This window comes from Nanorana parkeri, unplaced genomic scaffold (assembly GCF_000935625.1).
Source record: "Nanorana parkeri isolate BGI_ZX_2015 unplaced genomic scaffold, ASM93562v1 scaffold539, whole genome shotgun sequence".
Classification (NCBI taxonomy): domain Eukaryota; kingdom Metazoa; phylum Chordata; class Amphibia; order Anura; family Dicroglossidae; genus Nanorana; species Nanorana parkeri.
The window spans coordinates 77,957-95,938 of NW_017306807.1; the positions used below are offsets into that span (position 1 = coordinate 77,957).

At 39.3% G+C, this 17,982-nt stretch overlaps 1 protein-coding gene across 1 annotated transcript in view; it reads right to left on the minus strand.

The window, feature by feature from the left end:
* Positions 1-8,272: 8,272 nt before the first annotated feature.
* Positions 8,273-17,982, minus strand: part of TRIM37 (tripartite motif containing 37) — a 97,977-nt gene continuing 88,267 nt past the window's right edge. Inside the window, exons 24-25 of the mRNA XM_018561727.1 lie at positions 10,573-10,645; positions 8,273-8,288 (exon numbers count right to left, since the gene is read on the minus strand). Of these exons, the coding sequence (XP_018417229.1) occupies positions 8,285-8,288; positions 10,573-10,645 (77 nt within the window). The 3' untranslated portion in view covers positions 8,273-8,284. The remainder of the gene's footprint in view (positions 8,289-10,572; positions 10,646-17,982) is intronic.

The window sequence follows — 17,982 nt, forward strand, 5'->3', positions numbered from 1 at the left end:
TTATAAAAACTCTGGTATGTATGTATATCCAAATTGAAATGATTTATAGATAGTAATATTTTATAATATGACATTAAGGCAAAGGCTTCTTTAATGTTTCTAATCATTCCAACGCTGAAGAAAGCAAAAGTGTAGGATTTTTGATCTGCATTGTAGGCATTTTGTATGCCAGTACACGGATATTAGCATTCATATGTATTTGAGTAGCTAATGGCAACTTAGTGCATACAAATGCCATGGTGAATATAGAAGAAACAGGCCCAATCAGGGCCATGCCAGGGGAGGATATTGCCCCTTCCCCATGAGTGCCGCCTGAGTAGTCCACCTAAATGGGCAGCACAACCGTGGCTGAAATGCATGATCCTTTGTAGGTCCTAAGGTCTAGATTATGCAGGGCAGGTCACTTACTATACACACACAAGTGTTGTGCAACACATGATGCATATCTGAGCTCCTTTATACTACGCAGTACATGTGAAATATTGGAAGACATGAATGTGGTAAAACTGCTAAGGGCCTACATACATTTTCTCCTTAACCAGAACATATATGATGAGCTAGTACAGGAGCATTCCTATGAACACAAGTTTTGAACAACAGTTCATTTATATGCCCAGTACTTAGTTGTACAACTTTTCATTCAAATACAGGATTATTGTGTAGTTGTATACAATTGACTGATCTGCTTTAAATAAATAATGGACTTCACGAACAATGTTGACAGAACACTATGCAGTAAAGAGGATATTTGTCCAGTTGCTCTATAATTTTACAGAAATGTGCAGCTATGTTGGACATAAATTCACTCAGATGAAGCGTGCCTATGCATGAGCAATCAATAAATGGATTCATTCTATGCGGTTATATACAGAACAGCCTCAAATTACTGGGCTTTGATTATCGAAGTGTTGAGTGAAAAAATTGTCTCAGGCAGTCTGTGTTGTTCAACAGCAGCCAATCCATTTATACCGTTTCACTCTGCCATACTGAAAAGTTGGGGCAACACCAATTGTCTAATGATTCATCCCTCAAACAAATGGATTACGGAGGCAATAAGTTTAAGGCTAGACATTTACATCCTATTTTGGAGTATGTACAAAAGGCATGTAACAGGAGCCAATCCATATCTTGAGATTGTTTCTACAGATTATCGTAGAATAATCATCAGCACTGAATCAGCTTTCACAAGTACAGTGTTAAAGTTGCTGCTATGTCTTTAGAGGTATGTCAGGAAATGATCCTGAACTAGTTGAAGACATATTCAAAAGAAACCTGCAAGGCCAGAATTGCTCAGTGAAAGTAACCTGGATTAGAAAAGGGCAGATTTAACCAAAATGCCCGGAAAAAAAAAAAATAGGAGGGGGCAGAAAGACATTAAGAGATCTGAAACAAGATATTGTAATGTATTCAACAGGTAGACAGGTATTAAATTCTAGCTATGCCACATCTCATTTATGTGACTTGGACATTACAGTATAAATCTGATACCTATGTATACTAACAGTAGTGTTTTACCAGTCTGATATATACCGCTCTATTCTATGCTTTAGATGACAGTTCTTTGTGAAATACAGTGTTCTCTCTATCCCACTGGTGATTAGAAATCTGTGCCCTTATTTGCTGCTTGCTGATGTAAGCAATAACTACCCCTATAACTAATGATATATAACATCTCTGTATATTGTAATTTATGATGGTATTACTTGGTGATAATGTAATAAAAAAAATTAGACCATTATGAAAATCTAAAACATTGTATTTATTACCTGTTAATGCAGAGGTGTATTCCTCGGGGTCTGTGTTATGTAGTGTGTTCCTAGTAGTGCTGGTGTGATTTAAAAAAGAAAAAAAAACAAAACAAAAAAAATACATAAAAATGTAAAAACAAAACCATATAGAAATCAGATAAAGAACTGGAGTATCCCTTAATAACATCTGGTAGAATTTAAAGTATAGTGTTGGTTTCAAGATTATATCCAAGCCATCAGCCTACCACTGTTCAAAACTCGCTTGAAAATGATTCACTGTGAGTTTATAGACACCAACGCCTGTTGGTATGTGTCCACCACTTGAACGTGTTTTCAGTTTGGAAAGGGTCCTGCACCCCTCTCCCATTGCTGGGAGCAGTACTTGGCTCGAAGACACGTTCTTATACATATGTAAATATTTTGTTTGCCTAGAAGTGCCATCAGTTGACCTCACAGAAAATAGCATCATAAGACTAACAAGAATAATGACTAAAATTTGGGAATCTGCATTCAATATTAAAATTACTTCTGGCCTATTCATTATTTCCCTTTCTCCCCGTGACAGCATTTAGTCGCTTTATTAGAATAAAATATCTTATTAGTTGTAATTGGTTTTCATACTCCGCTCTACTCTAGAATGATCAGCTGCTAACAAATCCGTATTAAACACAAACACCAAATGAACAAGGCCTGTTAGAAAGAAAAAAAAAAAACTTCATATGTTTTAGTGTACAATGATTTTCTCTGTACTTTCTTTGTACCTTTGGTCTCCTGCTGTAACAAGAATACAGATAATACTGTATATAAATCAGAATACATATGTGTTGAGTCATGAACATAGCTATTTCTATACTACAGTGTTGTGTTTAAAAATCTACATGTATGGTATATACAATGAGTCTTATCTATGTTCTTTTATTTCCACCTTGTTTTAAAGAGCTTAAAATGCACTTTTTACTGAGACTTTTAATTTGTTTTTACACTAATTGGATAAAACTAGTTTTGTTTTAAAAAGAGAAGACCCATCTGTGTATTAACTAAAATGCAACTTGTTCTATCAGATAAGAATAATCTGTTGTTGGGATCTGACCAGTATAGTAATAATGAAATAAAACTATCAACAACTTATCACTTGTCGCTCTTTATTGAAGTGTTTGGTGATTGGAATCCACTGTAATATAAAAGTCAGAGTTGTGTTACAATCCAGTATGCAAGAAAATGTTAGCACAAACCTGGAATCTCACAAATGGTACAAAGCCCGATCTAAGACTAGTTTTGAGAAACTGGTCATGTGGTATTTGGCAAATGATCTTTGGGGACTAGTATACAGGCACAGCCATTGGGTCTGCCTGAACAGTTTCTTGTCTTCAATCCTCCAAAACCCTCTGCATCAGGAGAGGGCATAGAATCAAGGTCTTGTTGTCTTATTGGTTACATTAAAATTTACTTTATACAAAGCTAAAGAAAACCTTTTGACTACGAGTACAGCTCCCGACAAGTTTTACTGCTGTCTGTCCTGAAGAGGTTAACCCTCACTATTCATCCTGGTGGCCGTGATCCCCAAGAGAGAAGTGATAGTAAATCAAAAGTGTCACCATAACAGGAGGCAAGGGGACACCAGTTCAAGTGACAAGTGCGAAACTCCCCTCACTTTGGGGAGATTTATCTTTACTTCCTGACCCTGCAACAAGACGAAATCTCTACAAAGGGACAGACCGCTTTTAAAAAAATGGCAGGGTGTTTACAGTTTCTTACTTTTAGATAGAATTGGAAAGAATTAAAAACACTTTGAGGGCCCAGTCACAACATAAAGAGTGTGTTCCAGAGCATTCGGCCTCTGGAACGCAACCTGGCGGCTCACTTTGATTTAGGGTGGGAGAGGGCGTGGCAGTGCATTGAAGTCAATGGCACCGCAGCCATGCCCCCCGCTCGCAGTGCGATCACCGGCACCCGAATGTGCCTACATTCCGGCCCAGTGCGATCTGCAAAAAAGTAGTGCATGCAGCATTTTTTGCAGATCGCACTGGACCGGAACACAGACTAATGTGCCACGCATTCAAGGGCCAGCGATCGCACTGCCATGACTTCAATGCACCGCCACGCCCCCTCCTGCACCAAAACAAAGTGAGCCGGCTGGGTTGCATTCCAGGGGCCGAACGCTGTGGAACGCACTCTCTTTATGGTGTGACTGGGCCCTGAGGGGAAGTTATCAAAACTGGAGCAGACAGAATCTGCAGCAGTTGCCCATAGGAACCAATCAGCATTCATTCACCTTTCATTTTCAAACCTCAACTGAAGAGAAGCTGATTGGTTGATATGGGCAAGTGCTCCAGATTCTTCGGCTTGTTTTGATAAATTCCCCCTTCAGTTGTTCTACACTGACATGTACTTAAAATAAAGGAAAATCCAAATACAGGTGACGTGGAAGAGAACACCTCTTATACTAACCCCACCAGTATCACCTACAGTCTGCCTCTTTGGCAATGGTGAATCTACTCCCTCATCTCCTCCCTTGAACAACTGTGTATTTCCAGGTTTATAATCAAGAAAATACAATGTTACCTTCATCTGAAGAGTGTCACTGTATTACCAGAAGGGGTTAGGGAATCTATAGGTGTAGCAAAATAAAATGTTTCCTGGAAAAAAAGTTGCTGGAACGGAAAACACAAGGGATGTTTCTTTAAATTCATCCTTCCCGTCAAAAAATTTGTTTATTGTGGGATCATGACAATGGCACAACAAAGTCTTCTGAAGAAAGAAAAAGAAGAAAAAAAAAAAATTCACAAGTTGCCAGCATTTTTACAGCAGCTTATTGTTAATTCAATGCATACATCAAAAGCTAGCCTGGCCTCCAGTTACATGTTCTGTAGTAGCTGGCCACAAAAAGAGAACCATCCAACTTGGATTACACGCTTATTAAAAATAAAATGGTTAAAGAAAAATTGATATTTGCATAGAAATGTGTTTATTTATAATGCAAAGTAACCCTATTTAATCAGGGTCAACAACAAATGGAACAGCATTACGGAGACCAGTGACTAAACGATGGCTGTATTAAGTACACATTTGTGGGGGAAAAAACCCTCGACTATTTCTGAGATACCCTGTCAGAATTCTGGAGCATAGCCAAACCAGTATCGCAACCTTTATATTTAATAAGCACATTGGGGTGCCGCCAAGTATATGTACAAACTACGGTATATTCTAGAAGCCAGCACACCTCTCAACAACAAGGTTTCATTTCAGGTAGAAGAGTGCTATCCTTTCTTACAGATGCATTTAATATGTATTCCTTCTGTCCAGAATCTCTTACTGACACACCAGGGACTGTTGTGAAGTACATGAAGGTGGGGTGCAAACTTTTGAAAGGTGTAGTGGACACCAACAATGCCTCACAAACATCCCTGGGTCTAAACCAGACAAAAAGCTGAGCTCAGTCTTTATGATGCATTACTCCTTTTTTGTAAGCTGTGGGTAGGAGATGTCTATAGACTTCACGATCTTAAAAAAGTATCCAGATTTTAAAACCATATCCTGTAATTTTTTTTATTAAGTTTAAAAATCTTGAAAATATGGAGTAAAATTGTTATACTTCTGCTGAAATCCTAAGCATCAATATCTGAAAGCTCCCATCTACTGTGTAGATGTTCAACAAGATAGTTCTACAGCATTCACACACACACACACACAATACAGACAACGGGAAATGGTTAAATACATTTGTTCCCATGTTCAGTTTTATTAACAAAAAGTGCAACAGTTAAATGAACATTCAAAATAAAATGTAAACCAGCTATAAAATGAGAATTCACAAGTAAAAGGACAGTGACCATGACAAGACGGGTTTAAATACATATATAGCTTGTACTTGTACCAACTGTTCAGGCAACAGTCACAATACTAACAGTAGCAGCAACAGGTTTGGCAACTATAACCGAAAAGGAAGGCTGCAGAAATCCTTTGTTGAGTTTTGTTACTAAAATAAATGGGGAAAAAGAGCTACAAATCATAGTGAAAATACTACCATCTAAATCATTTTACAATGCAAACAAGATAACTAACAATTTTACTGTATGATGGTACAAAATTGGTAAACCTCAAAAAAGTTCAATATAGCAATCACCAGTGGCATGAATGTAATACAATATAAAATATGAGATTGCATGTGTATTTAATGTTGAGTGCTTTATATAATTAACACAAGGCATCAGTAAAGAAGCAAAACAGACCGATATTTAATGAGTAAGGTTAAGGTAGCCTTAAGGGGGATAGGATTTAATGCACTAACACTGTGAGCTATATAATATCACATGTTCTAGAAGTACGAGACTAATAGAACAAGTGCAACCCCTCCCAGCACATGTGGGTAACGCTCCAAAAAGTATACGGTATTGGGTGGACACCAGTGTGTAAGATTGCATGCTGGCTACTTCCATTGTAGAACAACAATGGTATGGTCATCTCTTTGGAGTCCTACAAAGCTGTAAAGTGGTGACTAATGATAACATTTCAGCATCTACCCAATACTAACGAATCAACCTCAGAAAAGACCGCTTTCAAAAAAAATATAATTGTCGATGAGATGCAAAAGTGCATACAATATTACAGGAGGTCCAAGGATGAGCAGTCTACCACAATCGTTAATAAAACTTGAAGATACAAGGATGTGCTGTAACCCCCGGCAACAAAACCACTGACTAATCTTCTCTAATCGTCCAACCAATAATTGACTGTACAGCACTGTTCTTGGCACAATGATGGTCAATATAAGCCATTTAGTAGAACAGCACAAGGCTGTTTGGTAGGGAGTCTTTACTGGCACATCAACACCCAAGAAATGTTCAAAACGCGTTCTATGAAGTATGGTCAGAATATCCGATTTGATCAAAAGATTTACATTTGTAGTACTTAACTGCATAAAATTGCAACTCTGCTACATTTTAAGTGTTATATTTAAAATGTGATTTGCTTACAGCATTCCTAGAATGAGTGCAAGTCTATCAACATCAGCTTCCATGCATTGATCACAAGCACCAGGTGTTACTGCAGTCTGCTATACTCTACAAAGTAATTAAGGTGAGTATCTTTATACTTTAGAACAAACCACAGCGGAAGATTTTAACAAGATTAGTGCCATCTGCTTCACAGCAACCTACCAGCTTTTAGCTATCAGTTTAGTAGTGGAGGTTTGAAAATGCACAGAACTGGATTTGTTGAAAAACTGACAGTTCCTATTACAGCCAGCATTTCTCTGTATTAAAACATTTTGGGGAAAAAAAGGCCCCCTCAGTTTGAAAAAAAGGGGCAACAAAGGCTAGGAGAGGTGTACGAGAACTCCTAAACATCATGTTTTTCTGTTAGGTTATTGCTAATAATATTCACCTTCTAGCCCCTATCTAGCATTGATGTGTATTGAAAAGACTTTTACGTCATTCCATTTTAACAGATACAAAGCTGCCTTTACCATGCCTTGAGCCACGTTTAATAAATACTTACATATTTTGCACAATACAAACATAGACACATGTAAAAAGTAGTCACGCCAACAAAATAGGACATCTGAGCTCTGTTGTGATTAGTGCAGTGAAGTATAGAAAAATATATTATGATGATGTCTTTTGGTGGCAAACGCTACAAAAAGGTAAAACAAATATGGATATCATCTGATAGGCGATATAAAATCGGTATTTATGTTGGTCTAAAAGGAGCCTGGCATGATAAATTAAAGGGACCTTGTCAGTAGGATAAGAAAATTGAGATAGAGATACCTTGAAAAAAAAATACTAATACTTGCAGTCCGAAGGGCAGCCAAGCTATCCTCTACTCAAGTGCTACAGATGCAGCTGCATCTTAATCTTGCGGGTGTGCTCCTGGTGGTCGCTACACAACTACAGTGTCATTGTTCTGCAGTGACAGGGAGGCTAGTGAGAGGAACCACAGCACCCAGGTTTGTCACACTATCCAAAACACCCAGAAATGTTGTACAGCAGCAGTAGCTGTAGCTCTTAAACAAATTTAACCCTGGAGTCACCACTGGGAACTCTGGTAAAATATCTTGAGCAATGTAGTCCATACAAACCAGTGGGTGGGCCAGGTCATCAACATCCAGCTTTAACTATAACACTATTTTTGGGTTATCTAACCTTTAATGGCAGGCAACTGATGCATTTATAGCTCAATGTATGGTGTGCTGATTGCCCCTTTTTATTCCAGGCTGATGAACAGGGATACCTTTCCTTTCAAAAATGTAAATAATTAATTTTTTCCTTTTCCTGCACTGTGCTAATCACAAGAGAATTCAATGTATTCATACATATTTACTGCATGTTTAGGATGAAAGGGGTTATTCAGCTGCTTCTTTGATGTGATTTATGAAGGCATCATGTGTAGCGTTGCTTGTCATCACTGTTCTAGGCAACCTAAATAAGTTAAAGTGAATATGCATCCTATATAGGAGACATGTTTAAGTAGTCTAGTGTTTGTTTAGTCTGTAGTCTTCAGAAAATGTAAAGTGTTACATCTGGTTCTTCACCAAATTACCTGTGCCAAAAGAAATAAACACCAATGAATATAATCATAAAAAAAAGCAGAAGCCTTCAGCTCTAATCCATGCAGAAACACCATGACCATACTTTTACTAAATTCTGATCCCGCTCATTACCAGTATATCATGCCTGTCAGCTCAGATTTGCATCCTTCCTCCAAAAGGGGTCAAGGAAGACTCATAAGCTGCACAGTGGTGCCTGCCAATACTCTTCATTGTTTTTCTAGCATTATAAAGAATGGCAGGTCTCTAGGGAAATCCTCTGCTTGTTTAAATACTCATAAATTTGAGCCTAAATGGGTTAACCTTCCAGTATGAATCATCATATGTAACATATGGATTTCTACTATTAGGGAGGGGGGGAGAAAAATCAGTATTACTCGATATCATTTACCTCAATTTTTGCGGGGTTTTTTTTGTGCACAAATGTTAAATACGGTACACGTTTTGGGCATGAAGAAGAATTGTATAGCTCCTGAAATCAGAGACCCCGTAGGATAAAATGGTGGCAGCTGAAATTTTCTATGTTGCATGGTATTAGTTAATTTTAGTGCACACAATAAACATAATATTTTACCCATTTGTTTCATTAACGATAAAAGAGGACGTTGCACCCAATAGATACCAAACATCAAGTTTGGAAACTTAACCCATAAACCACCTTAGTACCAAAGCATTTATTTCATTTTTCACACGTTAAAATCTGAATGTTGGGATAGAAAATGCCTTTAAAATGCCCAAACAATTACACCCATCAGACATAATTAATGCTATTCACTTCACCTGTCAGTGGTCATATTATTCTCTCATTACAATGGCACCTGAAGTGAGTGGGTTATTTTAGGCACAAAGTGAACATTTTGTCCCTGATATTGATATGTTGGAAGCAGAAAAACAAATGGTCAAACGTAAGGATTTTTTTTGAGAAGGGCCAAATTGTGATTGCAGTTCTTATGGGATATTCCCATTATTCTAGCCTTTTTGGAGTAGCTCTGAGCCAGTCTGCAGTGGTCAGGACCTACCAAAAGTGGTCCAAGTAAGGAAAACCAGTGAACCAGTAACAGGGTCATGTGCAGCCAAGGCTCATTAATGCACATGAGTGAAGGCTGACCCATGTAGTGCAATCCAATAGAAGAGCTAATGTAGCTCAAAATTGCTGAAAAAGTTCATTCTGGTTCTGACAGAAAAGTGTCTGAACACGCAGTGCATTACAATCTGTGCCAGATACCACATCATACCTTCAGTAGTCTAGTGGAGTCCTTGCCTCGACAGGTCAGTGCTGTTTTGGTGGCAAGAGTGGGACCTACTCAAAATTAGGTGGGGTGGGTCATAATGTTATGGCTTATCGGTGTATATATTTTCTGTATAAAACACTTTAAGACCAGGATGCAGAGATACATCCTATGGTCCTGAAGTGGTTAAATGGCAAAAAAACTATGGTATCCACTTTGAGAAGTGTACCTAAGTTGTATGTAAAGCAAAATGTAGTTTTTAGTTTTGGGGAAAGGTTAGGACACTGTCAGTTTTTTGTTTTGTTTGCTGTTGTTCATTTCCCATTGGGGAGATGAGTGAATGTGCATTCATTGAAAAGTGCTGAAGGTAAAGAGTTAACATAACACCTGGCAACTAGATTTTTCAGACTTGGAAATGACAACCCCCCCTGTTCCTTTCACAACAATTTGACTTGAATCTTCATTAGCACCACTGTATTACCATAAGCCTGCAACAAATGTCTTTAATCATGACTGTTCTTTTGATTTTGCCATGCTCTTACCATATGCACTTTGGAACATTAATTTAGTCTTCCATACACCCTTATGCACCATCACTGAAAATGTTTTATTGTCATGTCTGCTCTTTCTTGACAGATGTACCTTTGCAAAGAATTTACCTCAAAGCATTTAATTTAAACCTACAGTATAATCCTAATGCTTTTGTTCTACTTACGGTCACCCTGATTTCTGCTCAAAAGTAATCAACTCTAACATTCCCATTCTTTCTCAGGTATAACATGAAGGTTGTTCTTCTCGGTCTTCAAATGTTCTATTTTGTGCCAATTCCTATCTAAGAATGGGTGCCTCAGCTGTGAAAAAGTGCCTGCTTTCAGTCATCACCTTATTTCTTTCCCATTTCGGTGCAATCACACAGAACTAGGTACTTTGATAATTCTAACAATTAAATAATATGCATGTACCTTCATAACATCAACTTCCTATGTAGGCATTCTTAGTCTGCAGTAAAACATAAAAATTGCACAGTAAATCTAAAATATTATTTCACCTTCCACTATCTTCTCCAGCAAAATGAAGATCTTCTGAACTTATATTATCATCTGGAAAAGAAAAGCCTTGATCTGTAGGGGAAAAATATAAAAGCACAATTTCAGTGGAAATGGAGACAGTAAATATGAATATTATCACTCTTACCTTGGGGCAGAAAACCAACTGACATCATGTATCATGCAATATACTTCCAATTGAATTTTTGCTGATGTCTTTATCAATACTTTGTCATGGCATCTATACATTGTAAACATTGTCCTAGCATTTAGGTTTAAAATAAATACTTCTGTTGATGGCTAAGAAGAAAGTCCATTTTCATTTTAATCACCTTATTCTTTTACAAGAAAGAATAAAATATACTCTGCACCAGAGCTATGTTTGGTCACCTAAAATATGTTTTAGGCCCTTGACCAACAAGCACAACACCATATTTGCAGTGCATTTCCCCACAAGTACATAGATCTATGCCCCCTATTTTTTAGCAAGGGTTTTCTTGCATACACTTCAGCGACAGCACACATTGGGCCTGATGGACCACGTTTAAGTGTGCATGTTTATGTGCAGAGTTAAGTTGCTGTAATCTGGCTGCTACCAACAGATAAATTTGCAGTAATGGAACAAAAACATATCAACTCCCAGCTGCTGTTGCATGACAGCAGTCAAATAAAGCAGTGTTGCAAAAAAACCTGCATCACTTTTCCCCTTACTGTATGAAGTAGAGAGATTGGCGTTTCGATTGACTGATCGAAGCGAACCTATGATACGATTAGTGAAAATCGCATGTGAAATTGCCAAGTACTGTAGATCCCGAGATACAGTCAAGATGAAGTTTCATATAAATCCAGTTTTTCCAAGTAAATGTTGTGTTTGGCCCATTCCCTTCCTGTGTCCTACCACATCATGTTCATCACTAGGAAGGTCCATAAACACGAATGGCTAAGCAAAACCTATGTGCTTTAGTGAATGGTGAGGGGGAGGAATAGAGCAGCACTGGAAGATGCCACTGGAGCAGCTTATCTCAGAAACGAACAATGGCGATGTGAGAAGACTGCTCCTTCAAACTGGAGCAGACTGGTGGAGTCATTTTCCCATACACATTAGATAAACACCTATCCTGAGCAGAATCTACTGTCATCTCATATGTATCAGCAGCTTTAGGGCTTGTGCTGACGGGCTTTGGGATGGAAACAATCTGACATCATATTGAGACAATTCTGAAACTAAGTGCATAAGATCTGCAGTTGAACTTTTTCGAACCTGCCTCTGACCTGCTTCAGCGGATAGACTTCTATGGGAATGGAAAACCCATATGAAGTGCAAAAAGCTTCAGTCTAAAACAGTAACAACGCAGGATGCATGTGCAAATTGACAGACAATGAACCTCAATCCTAAGTTTTTTTTGAAAAACCAGATAAGACTGTGGCTGCAACAGAGGTATGGAATTTAGGCACCATTTCACGTAAGATGGCAAGCACAAATCGCTAAGGCAACCAAAAAGACCCTGTACAGCCTCTGACACCTAGATATACATGAATTGTTGCACATCACTTCATGTCAAAGTAAGCGCTCCTTATTGAAAGAGTTGATCATTTATATAATAGGGCAGTGTTAGCCCTATTAGAGAACGAAATTCTCTTTAGGTAGCCTTGGCGAGAAAATCGGAAGAAATAAGATTTTGCAGCAATTTTCTCCAAGCTGCCCCCATCAAAGTTCTTAATTTAATTACAGACCATAGAGGTAGACTTATTGCTCTTTTACACTGCTGACCTGTACAGGTTTGGGCAGCATTTACGTGCAGAAGTGGAATTATTTCAAATGTGCAAGCGCTAAAGCCTACCATGGGAATAATGGTTGTACAGACAGGAACGGTTTACACACATAATTAAAGACTATTTTATTTCAAGGAGAACTATGAGGCGAGTGATTTCTACTCATCCTCAGTCAGAGCCGCCCTGTGACAAAGAAGCCGTCACAGGTCGGGTCTATTGATCAGGAAGTGAGCAGAAACCTGCAACCGATTTGCTCACTTCCCGATCGCCTCCTTGCAGAGATTCCCCCCACCCCCGCTCCTCCAGCATTGAGTGGAGGAACAAGCAGGGGAGGGGGCGGGCACAGCTGGCTGTGCCTCTAGATAGGCAGAGCCAGCTGTCATTCGCACAGCTGGGTGGATCTCAACAGTATTGTCGGGATCCGTCACGGCCATGGCGCTCCCAGTATATGCAGGAAATAGCCTGCTATATACTGAGCTTTGGGTCACGGGAGGAGGTTAGTATATGTCCTCCTATGACCCTAAAGAGAATTATGGGGGAAAACACTTACCTCATACACTTTTAAAGCAACTGGTACTTTATTGTTTACAAGGCATCAGCTCATTTGGTTCTATTACCTATAATTATGCAATGATGGTTTGCTTTAAATGACACTAAAAAGTCTACTAATAGCTTTTTATATTGGTTCTTGACATCCCTATCTTTATTACAGTAGGCAGCTGTGACGTTGGAATATCCATAGTTTAGATTAATTTAGGGTAACCGATATCTTACCCATATATTAAAATCCACAGTATCTGCATGTCAGATTCATATCAATGTAGATGTTACACAAATATAGTAGAAGCTTTACAAATGGAGTAAATACCTATTAGCATGGTTAATCTAATCTAAAGGGTCATAAAGCACTGCAAGCCCCTTATCAGAAGTGGGAGCTGACATGTGTAGAAGTGGCAAAATTAATGAAACCTCAGACTCAGAAATAGCAATGTATATATCACCACCTAGTGTTTACTGTGCAACTCACCTGATAAATTAGTTACAGGTTTCTATAGCAAATGTTTGTAATATAGCATTTATTCTTAGTCCAAGTAATGAAATGGCTGCAAATAGAGCAGTTGGACCAGCAATAAACCAGGTTTGTAGTGGGGCTACCAGATCTATGATATATATGTGAATATAACAATTTTTTTGCATCAGTAAGGGCTTGTTCATACCATCTCCAGAGCAGATCTGGATGAGTTTCATGTGCATTTTTGATTGATTGCAGTGTGTTTTTTTTTTGTCTGGCTATTAGGTACATTCCACCTACAAATGTGACATGCTCGACTTTTTTTTAAAGCTCTGGAACTAAATGCTATGGTGTGAACTACACTGTCACAAAAACATGGTCATCTATGTGGATGCGTTCTTGGACCAGACAAAAAACATTCTGGTCTGTAGATGGCATGAACAAACTAGTTACAAGTTAAAATAAAATTGCAGCATAGGCCACAGCTAGCAGAAGATGCAATAACATGAGATCAGAAAAAATAAATATGATTGAACTGCATACTTCCAAGTGAATGGAAATTTAGTGGACAGTTTCTGAACCAGTAATAACCGATGTGGGATTATGTCAAATGCCTTAAAAAAGCGAAGTGAGATCCCTACCTACCCACGCACAAATAAAACGTTGTTTGCCCTGCACTTCAAGGGACCGTAGAGTCTCTCCCCCCCCCCCTCATATATATATATGCAAAAGAGATCAGCTTGATGTAAAACAAATATTAATGTATGTCAATGCATAAAAACCTGTTTGAGTATAGTTTATTATAAATGCATTAGAGTGCAGCCATGTTGGTTCATTATATATTGCAGGCATTTGTCAAACCCTTCCCGACTGATGACAGGATTTTTCCGTCACAGTCTTTCAGCTCATTAACGACTGGTGACGGAATAATCCCATCATGTGGTACAATGAGTTACTGCTGTTGCTGGGTCCCTCTGGGTCTAAGGCAGACCCTCGACAGCATATAAGGTGGTCCTAAAAGTCAGAAAAGTTAAAGAAATAATAAGTTTAAGAAAATATAGTGCAGATGAGGCTATTAAAAGTTAGGAGATAAACATACATTCTAAAATTGTATTTCACTCCTTGTATTTTGTGACCTATAACTCCCAGACATATTATATAACCTATAAAGCAGGACAAATACAATAATTTATCATGAATTACTTTGTTAGCTACACTAATTATGTACACATTATTGTTGCCAAAACTGTGAAGTGCGTTTTGTTTCCATTTTTTTGTATTTTAAAAAAATACATATGAATATTTTACACCAAATTAAAGCCCATTTTGTCCTTTAAAAAAACAGCATATGTGTAGGTGCAATGCATGAGTAAAATGAAGATTATGGTTAACCACACAGTGACGCTTCAGAAAATTATTTAATTTTGCTAAGAGGCTAAAGCAGAGCTCTGTGCTAATCAAATCTTGACCCTTGCAGTGCAGAGGAAGCCTGTTTTGTCTAGGGAGCTAAAATACATTTCCAGTCACCCAAACCACGATCTTGGCTTGCTCTTAGACAACTCTCTCAAGCCCGTCTCCTCGAGTAATACAATGTCCCTCAGCATCCTTACCTCCTATACAATGTATTGAATATAATGGCTCAAAAGGACCTTAGACCGTCCCCTTCTGCCTTGCTTTTGCGTTCTAAGAGCAAGCCAGGATCATGGTTTGTGTAATATAACGGTTATTTTAGCTCCATGTGCTTTAACAATCCAAGATAGGAAGGTATGAACTTTCTCCTGTGGGCGGAACACACCACCCTGCAGTGTGCCCAGAACTAGACCCAGATACTCCAAAAAAATCGAAGTCCAGCAGCAATTTCTGAAGGTTCAGGAACCATCCAAACTGCTGTAATGTCTGGACATTTAAAGCCACGTTTTCCAACAAAGCCTGCAATGACTGTTCCCTCAATAGGAAGTTATCTAAGTATCTCCAAATTGGGGGTGCCACAAGATTGCAGTAGAGCTAGTACTAGAATCTTAGTGAACCTAGGTTTGTAAAAGGCAAGAAACCTAAGGGCAGAGCCACTGACTGGTAGTATAGGAATCTCAGAGCAAAGCATTGAAAACGACAATTCTTTGAAAAGATGGGGACATGTAGGTACGAGTCCTTGATGCCCACCAAAGCTGGAAAGTCTCCTTGGTGAAAGGCGATGACAAACCTGCTGGATTCTATATGGAAATTCTGAGCTCAAATGAAGACATTCAGTGCTTTTAGATGCAAGATGTGGTGGATGTCCCTTTTCAGTTTGGGAACGGCATGCAGCCTCCACCAGTATGGGGGTCACTTTGTTTTGTCGGGACACTGCCGGATAAACAGTGTGGGCAAACCACGTTTTAACAAAGTCCTCTTCGAATGGGTACAAAGCTGATAAGCACTTGGGGGAGGGGGTGTTTGCAGTCTACGTAGCGGAAGACTTGAAAACAGTAGAGCCCCTAAGACCGCATAGATTTTCCCAGTGCATCCAAAGGACCCAAGACTGGGAATAGCACTGGTAGAAGCAACAGGCTGATCCTCTAACTAGAGGGGTGACCATCGCATCAATAAAAGCACAAATGGTGTCTTCATTTGGCAGTAATGGCAGAAGGACTGTGACTCCTTGGAGGCAAGCTCTTCAGGCAAAGACTGCAGCAACTCAGTCTGCAGGAGAAGGCATGGGAGCACGTGTATGGCCTCTGCGGCAAGAGTCTGCAAATAACTAGCTAATTTGTGTAATAAATCTTGCATGGCTATAGTAAAAACCTCAGCCAATAGGGCAGAGGAATCAGCCAAACACGACAGAGCCAAGGAAGACTCCCAAGAAAGGACAGACTCTAGGAGCAGGGGAAACAGGATTCCAGGCTGCAAAATCATTAGGCATGCTGCAAACAGCACTGGAGCAGTTACGGTGTGAGCTGGGGTCACTTGGTCAAAGACACTGTTGTGGGCAACAGAAACAGATAAGTTCTTCTTGTGGGTCTTTGCAAAGCAAGAGCAGATGCTGGAAGATGCCACCTCAACACTGTATGGCGGGAAAGAAAGTAGAGTGCACAACACTTTACTCTGCAGATCAGCAATTAGTCCCAATGTTAACCACTATAGTGTTGAGAGCCAAGTGCTGAGGAAATGCCAGTGGCTCAGCTAACTAACTCCCAAGAAAGGACAGACTCTAGGAGCAGGGGAAACAGGATTCCAGGCTGCAAAATCATTAGGCATGCTGCAAACAGCACTGGAGCAGTTACGGTGTGAGCTGGGGTCACTTGGTCAAAGACACCGTTGTGGGCAACGGAAACAGATATAAGTTCTTTGTGGGTCTTTGCAAAGCAAGAGCAGATGCTGGAAGATGCCACCTCAACACTGTATGGCGGGAAAGAAAGTAGAGTGCACAACACTTTACTCTGCAGATCACATCAGCAATTAGTCCCAGTGTTAACCACTATAGTGTTGAGAGCCAAGTGCTGAGGAAATGCCAGTGGCTCAGCTAACTTTTTTCCACAATAGAGTCTGGAACACGTCCCACACAGCACTGAAGAATACTTGACAGCTATTCCCACAACATCCACTCTAGCAGCTGTGCTGGATGGCAGCAATTAGGGAAAGAAAGTAGAGTGCACAACACTTTACTCTGCAGATCAGCAATTAGTCCCAATGTTAACCACTATAGTGTTGAGAGCCAAGTGCTGAGGAAATGCCAGTGGCTCAGCTAACTTTTTTCCACAATAGAGTCTGGAACACGTCCCACACAGCACTGAAGAATACTTGACAGCTATTCCCACAACATCCACTCTAGCAGGGTCTGGATGCAGCACTCTAACGGGCAGGGAGAAGACAGCTGTGCTGGATGGCGGCAATCAGAGATATCAGCTGGAACAGCTGAAAAGTGTTGAAAAATGAGGGGAGAATAATGGGTCTAGCAAAATCAGGTTAGTCTTTACAAAGCAGAGCTGAAGAAATGATGTCCATCCTTCTAGTACACAAACAAAAAATTGGAGGCATGATAGTAGTAGGAGAGTTATCCTGGCTTGGCCTACATTTTCGTTTGCCAGTGTTCAATAACCCCTGTAAGCAGCAGTATAACCCAACATTGAAGAAATGTAAACCTTGTGTCCCTCAATGGACAAGAAAGAAAATAAATGTATGTTCCTTTCAAACAAAAGGTATTCCCATTTCTTATACATACTCCCGAATATCTAGTCTACTTATGTTAATCAAAAGGCTGCAAAATGCAGTATAGTAGGTAGTCTTACTGACATCTGTGCGAAGTGTACCAAACCTATAAAGAACATGAATATGTAACACTGTATTTACAATAGTAAGCAGTTTTGCCACACACTTCACATTGTTCTGAACTATCTCAAGGCAAGGTAATTAAGGTGTGAACACATTTTCAGAAGCTGTATAGGAAAAAATCCATTTATGATTATAATCACTCTTGTGATTGCACAGCCCAGAAGTAATGCCTTGCTGTGGTTGCCATGACAATCAACGGCCACTGTAACAGCCACACAAATTCTGGCCTAGCAACTAGAACCGCTACCTCAATATTCACTTTCAATGGTAGAATATGTTCATAACCTTTCAAAAAAAAAAAAAAAAAGACGGCCACCTA